Source organism: Siniperca chuatsi, linkage group LG19, assembly GCF_020085105.1.
Source record: "Siniperca chuatsi isolate FFG_IHB_CAS linkage group LG19, ASM2008510v1, whole genome shotgun sequence".
Taxonomy (NCBI): Eukaryota; Metazoa; Chordata; class Actinopteri; order Centrarchiformes; family Sinipercidae; genus Siniperca; species Siniperca chuatsi.
The window spans coordinates 17213906-17231456 of record NC_058060.1 but is presented as its reverse complement, the minus strand read 5'-3'; the positions used below and the strand labels follow the sequence as shown (position 1 = coordinate 17231456).

Here is a 17551-nt window from a genome sequence, read left to right as displayed (position 1 = left end):
AATGGGGTGTTTAGGGCCATAGTTGGGTTTATTGTCTGCCAATGTACCACAAGCATCTCCTGAATATGAATGCACTGCAACAATGGAATGCAAAACAAAGGCTGTTTTTCCCCCCTGGGACTTGGTGTGGTGTTAACATATGAGCTGTAAAGCAGGCTCTTGTTCCAGTCACAGAGGTTGGGTCGGCATTGTTTTGAAGGCAGCTCTAAATTCTTGTTAGGTAACACAACCAGGGTTATTTTCACAATAAAATCCTGAGCGGGCACAGGAAAGCCACTGACGCTCATGGTCATGCTGTTTTTTTTACCGTAGTTCTGATCATCAGGCAGGGTAATCAACCACATTTTGTCCCCTTGCAATAGATCTCATTCATATTGTAATGTTTCTTCAAGGGAATTCAGACCAGAAGCTCTAGCACTGGTGGAGTATAATGTGAGCAGTGATAAAATGGTGCCGACATGCACACTGTCAAACATCAAAGTGGTGCGTGCAAACATCCTCTGAGCTGATTGAGGTGGAGGGCATTGGCGTGACTAAATCAGCTGAAAAAATGGACCGAACGAGTGACAATATATATGCTGTTCCTTACCAAAGTATCACATACTTCTGCCAAAAATGACATCACCCCCCTTCTCGAGCCTACTCTCATGCTGGCTTGTTTGCCAAGAGAAGTGCCTTCACTCAGGCATAACGTTGCAGTTTCTGTGAGCTTTGCTGGACTCTCTATTCAAACTGTGCCAAGCATTTCAAACCTGATAAAAACCCTGATTGAGGTGTGCACAAGTCTTGACATGTAACCAGTTTTGAATAGGGAGTACTTCACAAAATTATTTCTACATTTCTTTCTGAATGGATATAAGTCAAAGACGAGCAGACTTGTCGATGTTTCAGGAGTCTTGTAGGAAGAACAAATAACATCCCCACTTGTTTTTCTTTAACTTAGCACTTGTAGACATCCTATATAACCTGTGTGACAATCTTGAGAATCTTCACAGACGTGAACAGAGCTTTCTTTCACTGTCTTGGTGCCATAGCAACAGAGGATGAGGCTGTGCTGGTTTGTCTTTACAGTACTGAGGAAACGTTGAGGAGCAAGGGAATCACCTGTTTCAGCTTTGACTCTCCTGCAATGGAATGGCTGAATACCAATACTGTAACCTCTTTGTCTTTGTGTTTCTGTATGACTGTCTGTATCTTATCTGTCTTTGAAGGCATGTACGTCTGTGTCTGTCTCCCTGATGAGCACATGGCGAGACTTTCCACAGCTTACCATTTACCCACCCTGAGCAATCACCTCCTGAATTAGTTTGCTCATGATTTTCAGCAATCTTGAAATTACAATGCCACCTGCCTAATCTCACCGGGAACCAGCCTTCTTGTAAAAGCATTTAGACTCATCTGTCTGTGCAACGTCTCTTCTTTTTAAATGTCTCTCAAAGGTCTCTCTGCTCTCTTTCCATGTCTGCATTGGTTTAACCAAGTCCACTGGGGTGTAAAATTGAAATAGCCAGACAACACAAAAGATAACACTGTTTTTACTTTCACTCCACCGCAACCCAATAAAAAATATTTCTGTTGTTGGGATGCATGGACAGGATCTTTTGAAAAAAATTCTGTGGACACATACTATAGCATACCACTGTTATCGCAAGAGGACGCATTTGAGGTACTTCCATTTTAATATGTCAGGTTTATCCGAATTCATCTGTGGGACTGTTGCACAGCAGCATCTGCTGAATCTGTTTGAGATGCTTCCCACATACATTGTATTAACTATTCATAGCCTGCCAGAGTGAGTTATTATAGGGAATGACAGCAAAGGGGTCAGAAAAGAGGAAGCACAATAAATAGAAGAACAAAAGCAAAAGATCAATGTTCAGAGCAAACAGATGACATTACCTCTGTTTACCAAAGACTTATGACTCTTTGCAGTGCTTAAGAATTTTGATGACAGCGTTTCCCTTTCAAATCCTGTCTTGTTTTTCCTTTTGAGGCTAAAAGGAAACTTTATTGAAGTAGTATTTTATATTCACATGCCACATGCTTGAGACCCTGACTCATGAAGACTTTTATTGTGAACAATACAGCTGTTCATTTAAAGTGAAGGGTTTTATTTTATTCTTGTTTTGCTTTCTTTATATCTCTGGAAAACCGTGGAATGGTGGAAAATACTTTTTATGATAGCAGAATTGTTTTTTGTTATTTGTGCTTTCATGTATATAATCCCTATTCACAGGCTCACTGAGAAAAAATTTTAACTTGGAAAAAAGCGTTACGTTATTTATCTTTCACATACATTTTTAGCCACACTAGCAGCATGGCTCTAGACATGGCGATGTCAGTCTGTCAGTTGGTCCACCGCTTTGGCCCAGATTGAAATATTTCAGCAACTATTAAATGGATTGCCATGACATTTTCTGCAGACATTCATGGTTCCAAGATGAATTATCCTTACGATTTTGGTGATCCGTTGACTTTCCCTCTAGCGCCACCATGAGGTTGACATTTGTGGTTTTGAAAAAAAATGTTGAATGGATTGGGATGCAATTTGGTGCAGACACCAAGAACAACCAAATGTCTACAAAATTAATGATATTTCCATTTCTATGAGTTTAGTGCAAATTAGCAAATGTTAGAATGCTAACACGGCAAACTAAGGTGGTGAACATTATACCTGCTAAACATCTGCATGTTAGCATTGTCATTTTGAGCATGTTAGAATGCTGACATTAGCATTTAGCTCAAAGCACTGCTCTGCGTCAGTATAGCCTCAGAGCGCTAGCGTGGCTGTAGACTCTTAGTCTCGTTTCTACTTTTGCAAATTGTCATGTTTAGTATTTTTTTTTTTTGCTGCTTTTGTGTTACAGGAAGTTTTTTAATCTTGTGAGACTGCTGTCAAATAAATAACACCTGCAGATTCACAATTATTCATGTCTATCAATGCAATGTTTTGAGTAGTTTTGGATTGCTTATATTTAGAGAAAAGAAAAAGAAAAAAACAGAGGAAAACATTCCTCAATAAATTCCTACTTTTGTGTTAACCTGCAGCTTCAACCCAGCACATCAGCAAAGTTCATGTATTAAAATATGAAAGAAAACACATTAAAAATCCAGTAAGCACTGTCCACCCAGTTCTGTCTCTAGGCAAAAAAAGGTTTATCAGCTTGTATATCCTCTGGAGTATTTTAGAATTTCCAATTTTCTGTTCTCCTACAATCACTTCTGTTTTGCCCCGAGAACCTGAATTAAAAGCAAGCAAGGAGCCGAGCAGAGGGTGAGAGTGATGCACTCATTCAGATCACATATACATACGCTCGCTAGGATCCTCTTCTCCACAGTCTTACTGTGCAGTTTCTATTTGGATAACACTGAGCTGTTGCAGAATAACAAGTGGAACAACAACAGAGTCACACAGTCGATGTGGCCTCAGACAGGAAGAGACTGAGCCCACTTTGTTGTCAAGATAAGAGAGACGAGGCAGTGCAGAACATCTGGTCCTGTCTGGTCATTCTACACTACAAGTCTCCATCACATGCACCTCACCCATTACGTAAAACCTGTTTTATTTATACCAGAGGCTAGTGTTGGCAAACTAGGGATATCTTTGTTTACATGTAAACTGGCAGGGATATTACAGAACATACGTGGTATACAAAAATCCAAGTGCAGAAAGATTGCAGATATGCATACAGTAGGTGTTAAAACATATTTAATAAAAATGTTTCATTATTAAAATCCTCATGTCAGTAGTTGGCCACATATTACATTCTTTGTAATATTTATTCGTATTTTTCCTTCACTCAGAGTGTGGTGACAGTACACTCCATCACTGTACATGAATCACGAGGCTGCTTGTTGCATCTATTTCTGTAAAACTGAGTAGCTAAAGCACAGGTTTGCCTTGCCAGAGGCATCTGGTTCTAATCCTAAGTCAGTTTAGCCAAGCCACATTTTCATGCATGCTGTCTTCCCTGAAAGCATGGATGGATGTGCTCCTTTGAACAGCAGCAGGTTCACTCCTGGCTCTGAAATGTGCATGCTGGCAGTGGCACTGTAGAGAGATAGGACATGCCAATGCCTATTTATGAAATGACCTCCAGTGATTGGCCACTGATCATCATAAAAATGAATTATCAAAACTAAAACACTGAATTCTTTCTTCCTTTCATTCTTTCTTTTCCTCTTTCTGTATGTATTAGTCTATGCAGGCGTGTGTGTGTGTGTGTGTCTGAGAACGAGTGTGTCTCTGTAGCCAACTGTTAGCAAATATTTAGCAGTATGCCTTGTGGCTCAACCTGAATAGCTGTTACTTTCATAAGCTTTTTTGTCAAAGTGCCAAGCTTGACACTGTGTTTCACCAATTGAGTGCTTGTTTATTGTCAATTTTATCATCCAAGGCTTCTGTGGAAGAAAACATGCACACATTGAAAAAACATTGACAGAATTACACGATACATTTTTCAAAATTCCCCTACTTTCATGTTTTTTTTGAGTTTTTTTAAGGTATGAATACAAGTATGGATTTCCAAGAAGTGTTTCTGAAGGAGGTAATTGTGCACATTTTTTAAACCTTTTTTGAACATGAAAAATGGAAACAAGTATGGATGGTAAACAACATATTTCTGCAACACTTTGCATTTCCTGAGCTGGGTCATCGCACAGAACAAGACCTAAGAGGAGCAAAGGGTGAATAAGCAACCATCCTCGGGCAATTTGGAGAGCAGTGAGAAGTCATTTAGATAAGTGAATCTTGCAGAACACTATTGGCTCAAGTCAACCAGCAAGTCATGCGATTAATACATGAAAGAAGTGCTAAGAGTGAACAGACCAGTTTCACCAGTAGTGCCATTTATTAATGGAATAATAATGATTGGTGTTTCTGTCTATATTCCATGCATTTCATTATTTACCACAGAATATTGTTATCATTGGAATCACCATTACAATTAGTGGGCTAATTTTCTTTTCACATAATGTTTCTTCATTGTGATTTATTACTCTGTTCAACTTGATAATGTAGTATAGCCTAAATTATTTCTTTTTTTTTTTTTTTACAGTTGAGGCTTTTTCTTACATAAATGGCAAATTTTAACCTATATGCCATTCCTTCTTGTAACCATGCCATTTGAAGTCTGTAAGTTTTTAACAAAGTTAAATATTCTGTGTACAAATTAAAAAAATATATATATTAGAGTATTTTACAGTATTCTTTATAGTATTTCAGCCACATAGTGCCACTGTCCTGTGAAAACGATGTAACTCTAAAACAACAACTTTTCAAGAGCTAAAAAAGCCATTTTCAGCTTTGCAACAACGCATTTTTCATATAATCCAATGTTTTTTTAATCATCTAGTGGGATGGCTCTCGGTCTACCACTTTGGTCCAGACTGAAACAGCAACAATTATTGGCAACAACTATTGGATGGATTGCCATTCAGTTTTCTATGATATGCATGGAGTGGATTAATTCTAATGACTTTGTCGATCCTCTGACCTTACATATAGCACCACCAGCAGGTCAAAGTTTTCACTTAATCTATGAAATATGTATCTCTGCATCTACAAGATTGGCACAAACGTTGTACGTTCATGGTTCCCAGAGGATGAATCCTACTGACTTTGGTGATTCTCTGACTTTTCCTCCAGTGCCACTAGGAGGTGGCCATTTTTGTTTTTTAGTGAAATATCTCGACAGCTATTGGATGGACTACCATACAATTTTAGATACCCATGGTGCCTAAACAATGTACCCCAATGACTTTGGTGATTGCCTGACTTTTCATATAGCGCCATCATCAAGTCAAAATTTTTATTTGTCATTTATGACCGAATACCTGCAAATCTAAGGAAATTCCCATCAACCTCAGCTTTGCATTTAGTCCTTATTAGCAAATGTTAGCATGCTAACATACTAAAAAACTAAGATGGTGAACATGGTGAACATTAAACCTGCTAGACATCAGCATGTTAGCATGCTAAAGTTAGCATTTAGCTCACAGCCTCACAACTAGTGTGACTGTAGATGCGTAGTTTATTTAGCTCAAGAAATTATTTGAACCATACTTAACACTTAATCCTTTAGTTTATCTGAAGAAATCACCAAATGTGGAGATACATGATTTTCAATGGACAGCGACGTTAGATAGTTTGAAAAAATGTACTTAATCTTCTCCCATCCAAAAAAATTATAATTTAATTTGTGCCAGAAACCTTTATGTTGCTCTCCAACAGGAGCTCACTTACATATGGCACAAGTATTTACTGAGGATCACTTTCTCATGCTTGATTCCTCAGATTAGACTACAGTATATTACACTATAAAATTAAGGTTCACTTACTGATTCTACAGTGTTGGCAATTTGTGAAGAAACAGGTGAATCATATAAAAACCTGATAAAAACCAACAATTGGAAAACATCATTAGACCAACTGAAGCATACATTTTGTGTGCTGAGCCCATTAGGGATATTTGTATTGGTTAACATTAGCTTCCCTTACTCCCATAACCCCCCTACTATAGTATAACACCATGAGTCATACTTTAAAACATGCTTTGCCCCATCACTTCTCTCCAAAGTGTGCCTTGATTAGCTTTTCACCAGTCCACACATCTTCTGTATCTCATAGTATGTATCTGGAGTGAGACGCGATCATTCGTGGCTGCAGTTTCTCAACAATGCATCAATTCAAAGATGATGGAAATAATACATTGTTCTGCTATTTTCTTACTTTCATAAAAGGCATAGGAGTATGTAGGTGTATGTGCCAGGAGACTTGGTGTATAGCTAGCCAGCATCAAGAGAGATAGTACATTTATCTAGAAGTACGTATGAATAAGTTACATGTGGAGCCAGGGAGTTCATGTGTACCTAGCTATAAGGTGGTTGCTGAACATTTTATCACTGTACTGGAAGGCTTTCAGGTCCTACAATCCTTCTTTTTTATAATCAAATCCATTTTTTATCTACAAATGTTGTGTGCAATGATGAACATTTTGTTGTCTAGTTTAGAAAAAAACCCATTTTGTTCTTGGTTTATTATTTATGAGGATATTTTTGTTCAGTTCTAAAAGATTTTTTCCAGCTCTACTTTGAAATTATTCCCAGCAGCCTCACATATGATGATGAAACTGTTTATGAGGAAGTTAACATGCCTTTCTCCCTACTGCCACAACAGCCAATTTATTCCTCTCTTTGTAGATACACTAGCTCAGACACCAGTCCAGCTGTGAGGTTACCTCAGCATGGTAATAAACAAAACAAAATATAAATAAAAACGACACATTTTTAAAGACAGTTTTTCAGACATAGTCTCTGGTTATCATCCATCTGAAGGATGATGGAATGACAGATACAGACAGGTTAGTCCCTTTCTGTCTGGAGGAGTAACACTGTGGAGTGCATGCTGGTGTAGTGTGTCTGCTGAGCATGCAGATTGGCTCAGTGCTGCCGGGAGAAGAGGTTCCTCAGGGCATTGTTGTAGTTCTTATTAAAGGCGGTGTATATGAGCGGGTTAAAGAAGGAGTTGGAGTAGCCCAGCCACAGGAAGATGCTCTTCCAGATGGGCGGGATGTCACAGGAGCACAGCGGGACGATGAGCTCAGTGATGAAGAAAGGAATCCAGCAAAGTACAAACACGCCAATCAAAATGCCTACCATCAGCGCCGCCTTTTTCTCCTTCTGCTCGCGCCATGTGTCCCCGTCTGTCTGGAAGGTCACGGTGGCGTGGCGCACAGTAAACACCATCTGGGGCTGCTGTGTTTCCTCCTTTACCTGGGAGGCAGCCGGTCAGAGAATAAATCAGTTACTCCATTGATCCATTAATCAATCAGACAAACCTGGTTAGCATTAGAATTAGAAAAGCAATATCTTGAACAATATAGGCCAACGAAAAGCAATTTTGTGGCTGCTCAACAGGTGGATCAGCAAGCCAAAGCTTATTCTTTCATTTCATATACACACACACACACACACACACACACACACACACACACACACACACACACACACACAACATAAACACATAAAGCCAGAGCCGTGTCTTAATCTGCATTTTCCAGCAGCCCATTTTGTGCCATTTCATACTGTGCAGCCGGGTAAAGGAAAAAGAAAATGTCAACATTAATCTGCTGACTTTCTCCTCTCTAATTTGGTTTACTTGCACAGCTCAAGACTTTATTTTTTGTTTATCAGGTGATGTCGCTCGGTTCATTCAGCAGCCTAACAGCTTTTATAAAGACAAACCATGCCTCTAAATGTGTCGGAAGTAAAATGCACAGACTAACACTCTAAACTATTGTGTTCTGTTCAACATTTAAACAAGAACCTGCACCCAGATGGAGAAACCTGTTCACTCTGGAGTGAATTTAGTTGAATCAATACTGGGTCAGGAGAGATTGATAAGATGGATGAAGCAAATCCATTTGCATCAGAGGTGAGAGGTTAAAAGCATGAGGCTGTTGGGAAGGAGGTTTCAAACCTCAACATTATATGCTGGATGGTGCAGTAGTTAAAATGGGCACTTAACTGCAGATCCTCCTTTATACAGCGGATCAGTGATGAGGTGATGATGTACTTTCAAACCAAGAAGGTGAGATTCACCTTAAATGACTCACTTAAAAAAGAAATCTGGTTTCCCATCATTAAATATATGGGGATCTTATCCTTCCTGGCAACCTGAGAGCTTAGTTAGAACTGATCATTTGTCACTGCCTTCCAAAATGATCCATATGACTGTAAGAACAATTCATATGAATTTAAGTAACAATAACTACTTGGTTAAAGGACAGATAAAGATTGTGGTTAAGGTTAAAGGAATATGCTAATATGCTTTATGCTAAGCTAATCATCTCATTGCTCTAACTTAACATTGATTGTTAGCAGAAGGGATGTGAACCACAGTCTCCGGTGGGAATGAGTGTATAAAGTCACATACTTTGTGTCTGATGCTGTCTTTTCTCTGATGAGGACATGAGGAAATATGCAGGTCTTGTTGAGAATTTTTCACCTGCTTCTTTCATATGTTAAAAAGGTACAAGTGTTCAAGAAAGAAAGACAGGTGCACTTAATGTGTTGAAGGTCAGGTGAGGTCAGTCAGGAAGCTAGACTGTTTTGAGGTTTTATGGAATCTAAAATGTAGAGATAGAAGTTCATTTATCAGAGTTTTAAGATCAGTCAGTTTTCATATTTGCAGCGACATTTACTGTTTTCTGAAATTATACATTTTATGGCTTTCAGTACTGGAGTGTTGAGCTATTTGTGCATCTAGGCCAAGAATCTGTGCATCTTAACCTATCAATACACTATTACTGGTGGCATGTGTTTGTCTTGATGTCTTTGAGTGGGTGTTGTTGATGGATGAGTGCAGGAGGTTTATTATCTTGGATGTTGATGCCATCGCTCACATCACAACTCCATGCAGGCGCTTTGCAGTGCTCGGTGCCTTGACGCTGGGATATGATGAGACTAAACTTTGGTTGGGTAATGAGACACGTATAATACAACCATGAGCTGCAGGTATGTCTGTAGAAAGCAAAATGACTAACAAAACATATTCCGTTTAATTACTATGGCTACAAGAGTGATTACCTGTGTAATGAAACTTGACATAAAAGTCGGTCTATTAAAGCAATAAAAGACAGGGCTAATTTATTTGACAATTGGTCCTCCTTGACCACGAGGTCCTAATTTTGGGCCAACTGATGTCATACTTGAATAACTAAGAGGTATTTTGAGGATTTGGGGGACATTTCCAAGTACATGCATTACATAAATGAAAAGAAAAATGCCATCACTGTGTCTTTTCTGTGAAACATTTCTCCCTTCTGTGGACGTTTTCCAAGTTCTCAGGATGTTCAGGCACTGGGTGATTTTAATAAGTAGTCTTTCATAGGTGAAAGAAAAAGATGTCTGCTATAAGATGACTAAAAGTTGTGTAATCTCTATCACTGAGGTGTTTTGGGGGGGGGTTCAAATTGAAAAGGTGAAAAGGTGAAAAGTGGGTGCCGACTCAATTTTCACAGAGAAAATTTGCCTGATTAAATGTTTGGTAATGCTTGCGGAATAGAGCTAGACCTTTGTGTCTGCTGATTAGAGAAACGCCACAGCCAGGAAGGTGCGGCGGCCCATTAAAGATGCTGGAGGTGGTATTTATAGCATTCTACCTTCTGCCGACGCACATTTACAAGCTGGTGATGATGAGCAGGATTGCTTCAATTATTTGTCCGTATGCTCATACATCGGATACTTATGTTTCCCTGATTACTGTCGAATAGCTCGTCAGCCAAAATAATAATAATTGCACAGCAACCCATATTTGTGGGTCAGGGGCATCAGCCAGTTGCAAGAGGAGAAATATTCATCATTTGATATAGGAGGGGTGTCAAATAAACTTCTGGCCGACAGCTTATTTGTACTCAGAACGTGTGGTTTTAACTCCACAACAGCATCTCAACATGAGCGGTATACAAAGTGTTGTCAACCAACCTTTCTGACTCACGTACAGCTTGTCACAGTGTAGCTGCTTATTCTAGCTCTCTGATTGGTTTCAAGGAGTGTCCATCTACATGTAATACCCAATACCAGCTGGCAGTTGGATCTTGACTGGGCCTGTGTCCCCTGCTGGCTACTAGCTGCACTAACCTGCTCTACTCTACACAGGCTGTGGCTTAGTGGTAGAGCGGGTCGTCCACCAATCGGAAGGTCGGCGGTTTGATCCCTGCTTCCCTCAGTCCACATGTCGAAGTGTCCTTCAAGGCACTGAACCCCAGGTGAGCGTGTGTGAATGATTATTGAATAATTAATTTCTTTGTACTGTTGAGCAGTTCTGCCATCAGTGTGTGAAGTGCTTTGAGTGGTCACAAGACTAGAAAGGCGCTATACAAGTACAGTCCATTTACTCTTAACTCAATTAACCTACTACAGTTTACTGTAGTCTCTCTACCTAACAGGTTGCTGACCATAGACCCTCTCGCTACATATATATGTTAAAGATGTACTTCCTCTGTTTATAGAGTATATACTACAATATTTCCCACAATATTTCGTGACCTTCTCGGACTGTCTAGGTCTGCTTGATATAACCAGCTTTCTCTTTCGCCTAGTACTCTGAATGTTTTAAAGTTTATTACAGTAACAGCAGCACCTGTATCAATTCTGAACCTAACTGGAATTTGGCCTATATGTATTTATTTTCCTTATTTACTGCTCCCAGGTAAAAGCTTTCCTCAGTCTCCTTACTAGTAGTGACTTCTCTTACTGACTTGGAGACACATTTTCACTCCCAATGGCACTTCTTCCAACAATTTTTACACTCAAATTCTATTGCTGGGCATTTGGTTGGGGCATTATGCTTCTCCTTTCCACATCGACGGCACCTGTAATCCCCAGAGTGGGCTTGCTCCCGTCTGTCACTTCTTTCCTTAGCTGGCTTTCTCCCACTTGTCTTCAGTGGTTGCTGGTGTGTCACCTCCTGCACGCTGAATGCTGCCTGTTGCTCCTGCTGGTTTATCTGCTGCGCTATGTCCTCTGCTTGTTGTACCATCTGCACTGCAGTTTCCATTGTAAGGTCGAACATGAGCTGTAGTCGCCTGGGGAGCCTGGCCTCTCTGTCAAGGATGCCAACAAGCAGTCGGTCTCTGATATGTTCGCTCTTTTTATCTCTGAAGACTCACTTCTCAATCAAGTCATTGAGTGCTCTGATGAAGGACTCTGCGCCTGCACCATAGACCGTATATAACATGGATGTAGTGTCCGTGACGTCACCCAGAGGTTTCTGAAAAGCCGTTGTGAAGCTCAAAATGGGCGTCTCCCGGCGGCTCCAGCTGTCGCCATCTTGGGAGTTCCCGGCTCCGTCTAATCCAAAAATGGGCAAAGCCACCTGATAGGGTACCTACCTGTCACTCAAAGTGGCCACATCCTTAATTATGCGGAACTTTAAGTCTTTAAGCCGCTTGCTCTGCACTCTATGGTGGATCTGGTATCGTGTTTTTCATTGGTGTGAGGTATTCATCGAATTTAGCTAGCACCGTGTTGTAGTCGTCCTCTTTCTCCTAACTTGAAAATATTTTCGGCTTCATAGATTGTGTAAATAAGTGTGCTAACTTGGACCTCGCCGCCTTTGTTTCCTGTACTGGGGAATCTCTGTCTCCAGGTAGGCCAGTCTCCGGGCCGTTCAAAGTTGAAGTTTTCCGGCAGGCTGAACTTCACCATAGCGTCGGGTCTCTCTCTCAGAACACTTCTGACACCGTGTCAAATAAATTGCTGGCCGACAGCTTATTTGTAGTCAGAAAATGTGGTTTATTAACACCACAACAGCATCTCAACATGAGCAGTATACAAAGTGCTGTCAACCAATCTTTCTGACTCATGTACAGCTTGTCACAGTGTAGCTGCTTATTCTAGCTCTCTGATTGGTTTCAAGGAGTGTCCATCTACATGTATTACCCAATACCTTGAAAAGGGGGAGGATAATGATATTGACTTATGAGGGGTTATTTTAAGAAAATGAATTTAAAAAAGGAAAATGAATAATCACCTCAGCCATGGGTGTTATTGTGTTGGTCTTGCGGGAGCCAATCCGAAACTTGGCAGCTTTGTAGATCTTCCAATAAACAAACAGCACCACACAAAGCGGCAGGTAAAATGCTCCGAAGGTGGAGAAGATCGTGTAGGACGGCTCCTGGCTCACCTGGCACTTCATCCCCTCTGAGTAGGTCTCCCCCCAGCCGAAGAGAGGTGACAGGGAAATGATGGAGGACAGCAGCCACGTGAGTGCGATCATCACATTGGAGATTTTTTTACGTGTCTTGAGCGTGTACTGCAGGTGCCTGGTGATGGACCAGTAGCGGTCCAGCGCGATGGCCGTCACATTCCAGATGCTGGCTGTGCAACAGAGCACGTCGAAGGAGATCCACACCTGGCACAGCACGCGGCCCAGTTTCCACAGCCTGCCGTTCAGCTCATGGACAAGGCTGAGTGGCATGACCAGGGCGGCCACCATCACGTCGGAGATGGCCATGGAAGCCACAAGGTTGTGGGGCACCCGGTGGAATGTCCTCACCCTCAGAATGGTCACCAGCACCAGCAAGTTCCACACAAAGGTGGCCACCACCAGCATGGCAAGTAACGTAAGAGTGAGCACACTGAAAACAGAAAAGGGCCGGTAGATGTTTCCCCCTGAGTCATGGCTGTCCAAAGCTCCACTGAAGTTGGTTGTCAGTGTGCTGGTGTTGGGATAAGTCATGGTAGCTGCTCACGGCCCCACAGCCAAGGGCCAAGACGATTCAGAGACAGATTCTGCAGACAGTTGATACATTCTGCAGTGGGGAGAGAGAAGAGGGACAAACTATTTTAATGTGATATGCACAAGTCTCTGACATCTAAAAACCTTTCGTATCTATGAAAAATGTTAGATTCAACAATATATGCTAAAAGTTAAAGATGCAATACTCACAAAAAATCGTAGCTTTTACTTTGCACCATTGCGTAAATGCACTAGTGTGCATCACCGTCGTTCACAAGAGAGGTACTTTAATGATTTGCTCACAATAGTAAAAAGCACTTGAGTTTCTCACAGCTGTCAAGCAACCTGCCTACAACTTTCAAGTGCAATTTCATCTGCTGTTAAAAAGGCTCAAAAGTACTCGGGGACATCTCCGGGTCTGGAAAAGACCATAAATATTCAGTTTCATCATCCCACTGCTGGCCTTTGATTTGCATCAAAGTTAGACCTCTGTTGCAAAATGAACTGTTTTAAGTGGATTCTTTGTTGTACAATCATTCAGAAATATCTCACTTTCGTATCCAATAGAGAGATCCCTCTGTTAAACTTTGTGGAGTTACATGTTTTAGGTGGTGCAGAGAGCAGCATCTATTTTCACTTTATATAAGAGAGTCTGTTGGGGAGATACTCTGTATTAACATAGGATTGTCTCAGTTTCAGATCACGAAAGAAAAGCTTTGACATGCCAGCTCTATTAATACATACAGAGGAGAGGCTCAGCAAATTGCAAAATCTACAATACACAATGTTCAACAGTGCAAAAACAATGAATCTCAAATCACCAACCCCTTGTACTTTAAGTCAGCTGGATGTTGTAAAATTTGGTATTGATCTTAACAACATACAACTGCTATACACAGTTAACAGTATAAATGAATAGACCAACTTAATTACAAGTGGCAGAATTACATGAGTCAACTATTGTATGATTTCAATGACAAGTAAGATTAGAAATCCATAATTTTTGTCCAGAATCCATTGTTATGATAACTAAGACGCATCTGACTCAGAGAAGCATAATTTTTTAGCAGCATTACTGGGGGCAATAATGATTTCATGCATCATGTTTTGGAAAACATATTCAGATGTGCCTGATTTAACACTCTCATAAGATGTTAATTTGAATCATTAATCATAACTTCTTATTTATAAATGCTCAGTTTAAACTACTCCTCCTGCTTTAACCTATTCCTACGACCTACTCTTGCTTCTAACAATCCTCCCAGGCATCTTAAAAATACAGATCACAGTTTCTTACCTTGACCCAGCGCATCTACCACACCAGAGTCTTTAAAGTGGAGTTTTACCCGTAAAATTAAATATAATCATTCATTTTGCATGTCTCCTCTTGTGACATTTTAATGAGGGGTTCTGGATGACTTAGTCAGGTTTTTCCCAGGTCTCTGGGCACAGTGACAGTGTCCATAATGAGGGTAGCTAATGCATATAATTAAATTGAAATAATTGGCCCTAATTGAGTTTGATTTAGATTGCAGGATTTAATCAATAGGATCATATTCTTGTGGCTGTTGGGCCTGTAATGACATTACTCTGGCTGTATTACTAAAGCATTAATCTGATGAATAAATCAATCAAACGTTTCTCGAATTTCCAAGGACAGGAAAATCAACAGGAAATTTAAAATTTAAATAAAACAGAGTTCCTCATGAACTGATTTATTCATGTATGTTTTTATCTGCTCGTTGTCAATCACTGAGCCTCATCAATAAGGCCTGAGGGGTAATAACAATATGAGCCATGTTCCTGTCAGCCGGTGTATTTATGTGACATGTGACACTGTCTCTTAGCATCACAAACCATACCCTCTAATCAAAGGGTCCAACCAAGCACACCGCTAGGCCCTCTGCTCTCTCTTCTCCCTTCTCCTATTAACAAGCCTAATAGCCATGAAATTGGACAACCGTTATGAAGGGAACAGGCAATCAAATATGCCTGTTCCCTCCCTCAAACAGTGGCTGTGGCTCTGTGAAAGACAGACACACAAGGAAGAAAGACGCAGAGAAACACATGCAAATGTATATATGCATACGTGAGAGGAGTGAGGAGGGAGACACTGATAAACAGAAATCACGTAAACTGATGTCAAAGGATAACAACTGAATACATTTAATTCTATATTTTGGAGTGGTTTTTAGACAGCTGTATAGGTAAAGTGTCAATTCAGGTCAGTCACTGTCTTGAAACCTGCAAGTGCCAGCTGGTTCACTGGGCATATTTGCTTGAGAGCCTTGTGGGGATTTGAGTTAACTGCGAGAATTTAAACAGGGACAGAGGATGATTAACATCTCATTACCAATCATAAGGTCTGTATGCTTTTACTTTTTGCAATGCAAAACGCAAGGACAGAGGTGAAAAAGATATTATAGTTTTAATTGCGAAGAATTTTCATGTTCCTGACAGAGCTGCAGCGGGGAGATATTTCCAGACCACATATATTTCATTATAGTTTGAAAATGAGCAAATGTATGTAAAATCCTTTCTGAGCTTCACAAGCCTTTGCAAGCAAGCCACACTGCACCCGATGCTGCGAAAATCAAGACGTTGGACAAAAACTTAAGATTAATGTGTTTTACATGTTTTTTAAGTTAGGTTTTCTTGGCTGCAATCATTTCTGGCCACCACCTACACCATAAAAAAGCGTGAGTGTAATTTTCTCAGCAAAAGAATAGTAATTTGCAGGTCCTACACATATTTGCTTTTTGCTTCTGTTTCAAATTTTTTGCCCCTTCTATGCAATCAGCCTGCTGATAAAAAAAAAAACTATTTCCAACAAAGCATTGAAGGCTGTCAGCTGCAGATTCAGGTAAAAAAGTACTTTGACATCTCAGTTTAATTTAATCTTTGTGCCTAAACACACTGTCACAACCTTGTGATTAAAACAGCAGAGTATGACTGGCATTCTCTTTGTGTAAAGCTCCTCATTCTGAAACGGTGGGACGCTCATTTGTTACACAATCTTCACCAAGGAGAGTTTCTCTGGGGCTTCAGGGGCTGACATTTGCAGCTGAAAGGATGGAAGGTATGTAGATGTGTCCTCTGGCTTGGGTGATATTCAAATCATAAGGCAGCATAAAGCAAACCTTTAACTTGAGTGGGAATTCAGTTGTGTATTCATCAGCTTTGGCACTTTACCTTAAGCATATTTAAAGCATGCTCCTCTTACTCATTGAAAACATTAACATGTGCATTATTTATTGAAATTCACAGATGAGAGATTAAACAAAAGTATTTCTCCAGAATAATAACTTTACCATTTAAATATTTAGGATTCCCTAAGGGGCTCACATGTCCCATGACATTTCCTTCCTGCACTTGACTCTGGTTCTAGATGATTATAAACCAAGACACTTGTTACACGACAACACAGCCTCACTTTTGAATCCTAATCTAAAAAAAAAAGAAAAAAGACGGAATTTCTTGTTGGGAAAGAAAACTCTGCGGCCACGATTCATATCCGGAAATAACTCACCCCATTAACAGTTCAGCATAACGCAGTCCTGCACGAGAAGATCTCAGCGCGAGCGGTAACTCCCCATCGAAATTCACTTTGCTGCTCTTGTCAGCGGAGTGATTGAACCGCCTGGCTCAGTGTTGATGGCAGCAGAAGCAGACCTCGCACTGAGGATACAGAGGCGCTGGAATGAACCACGCAGTGGTTGGAAGGGGGAACTGAGTCCAATTCAGATGATAAACACTGCGTTTTCTAGGCATGTGGGAGACTCTTGTGTGTGTGTTTTGGACGTGCACTTCACGCGAGCGACAGCTTTCTTTTCAGAAGCACGCGGCGCGGAAGAAGACGATGACTCTGTTTCGTCAGACTGTTCATGCGGCTCGGAAAACATTCACTCTTTTTAATTTAGTCTTATTCGGCAGTGATCAGTGGTTGCTTGAGGAGACCCTGCAGCTTTATGATGAATTATACTTCCATGCAACCACCATTGAAACTCCCCTGGTATTTCTCCCATCTCCTGCAGACGTGATTAATTCGTATTTAAAAAAAATAAAAAGTAATTCAAATCTTTCAAATTGTTGGCAGGAACTCGGCTTTGTGCAACTTGTAATCAAGTCTGTCCTATTTGGGCTCTATGTGGAATATCCAGTGGGACACTTCCTTTGTCCCGTGAAAAATGTCCTGGGAAAATCTCCCAGGGTGATTAATGTATTGAAATCATCGTCTGCATCGTCTGCATCGTTACCTCATGCAATGACGCTCTGCTTACAGGAACAGAACACTTCGTGACCATCCAT

The 17551-nt window shown here is 40.5% G+C and overlaps 1 protein-coding gene across 1 annotated transcript; it reads right to left on the bottom strand.

The window, feature by feature from the left end:
- Window positions 1-3692: 3692 nt before the first annotated feature.
- Window positions 3693-17197, bottom strand: htr5ab (5-hydroxytryptamine (serotonin) receptor 5A, genome duplicate b). The gene is made up of 3 exons (XM_044176843.1): window positions 16773-17197; window positions 12536-13316; window positions 3693-7773 (listed from the first exon to the last, which is right to left on the bottom strand). Exons 2-3 carry the CDS (start codon window positions 13241-13243, stop codon window positions 7441-7443), a joined length of 1041 nt encoding a protein of 346 aa, XP_044032778.1. The 5' UTR covers window positions 13244-13316; window positions 16773-17197; the 3' UTR covers window positions 3693-7440.
- Window positions 17198-17551: the final 354 nt, after the last annotated feature.

Bases quoted from the DNA above. Each gene is read 5' to 3' on its own strand.
- htr5ab (XM_044176843.1), bottom strand. From the start codon at position 13,243: ATGACTTATCCCAACACCAGCACACTGACAACCAACTTCAGTGGAGCT. The intron at 7,774-12,535 runs GTGATTATTCAT...GCTGCCTCCCAG, and splicing joins CAATAACACCCATGGCTGAG to GTAAAGGAGGAAACACAGCA.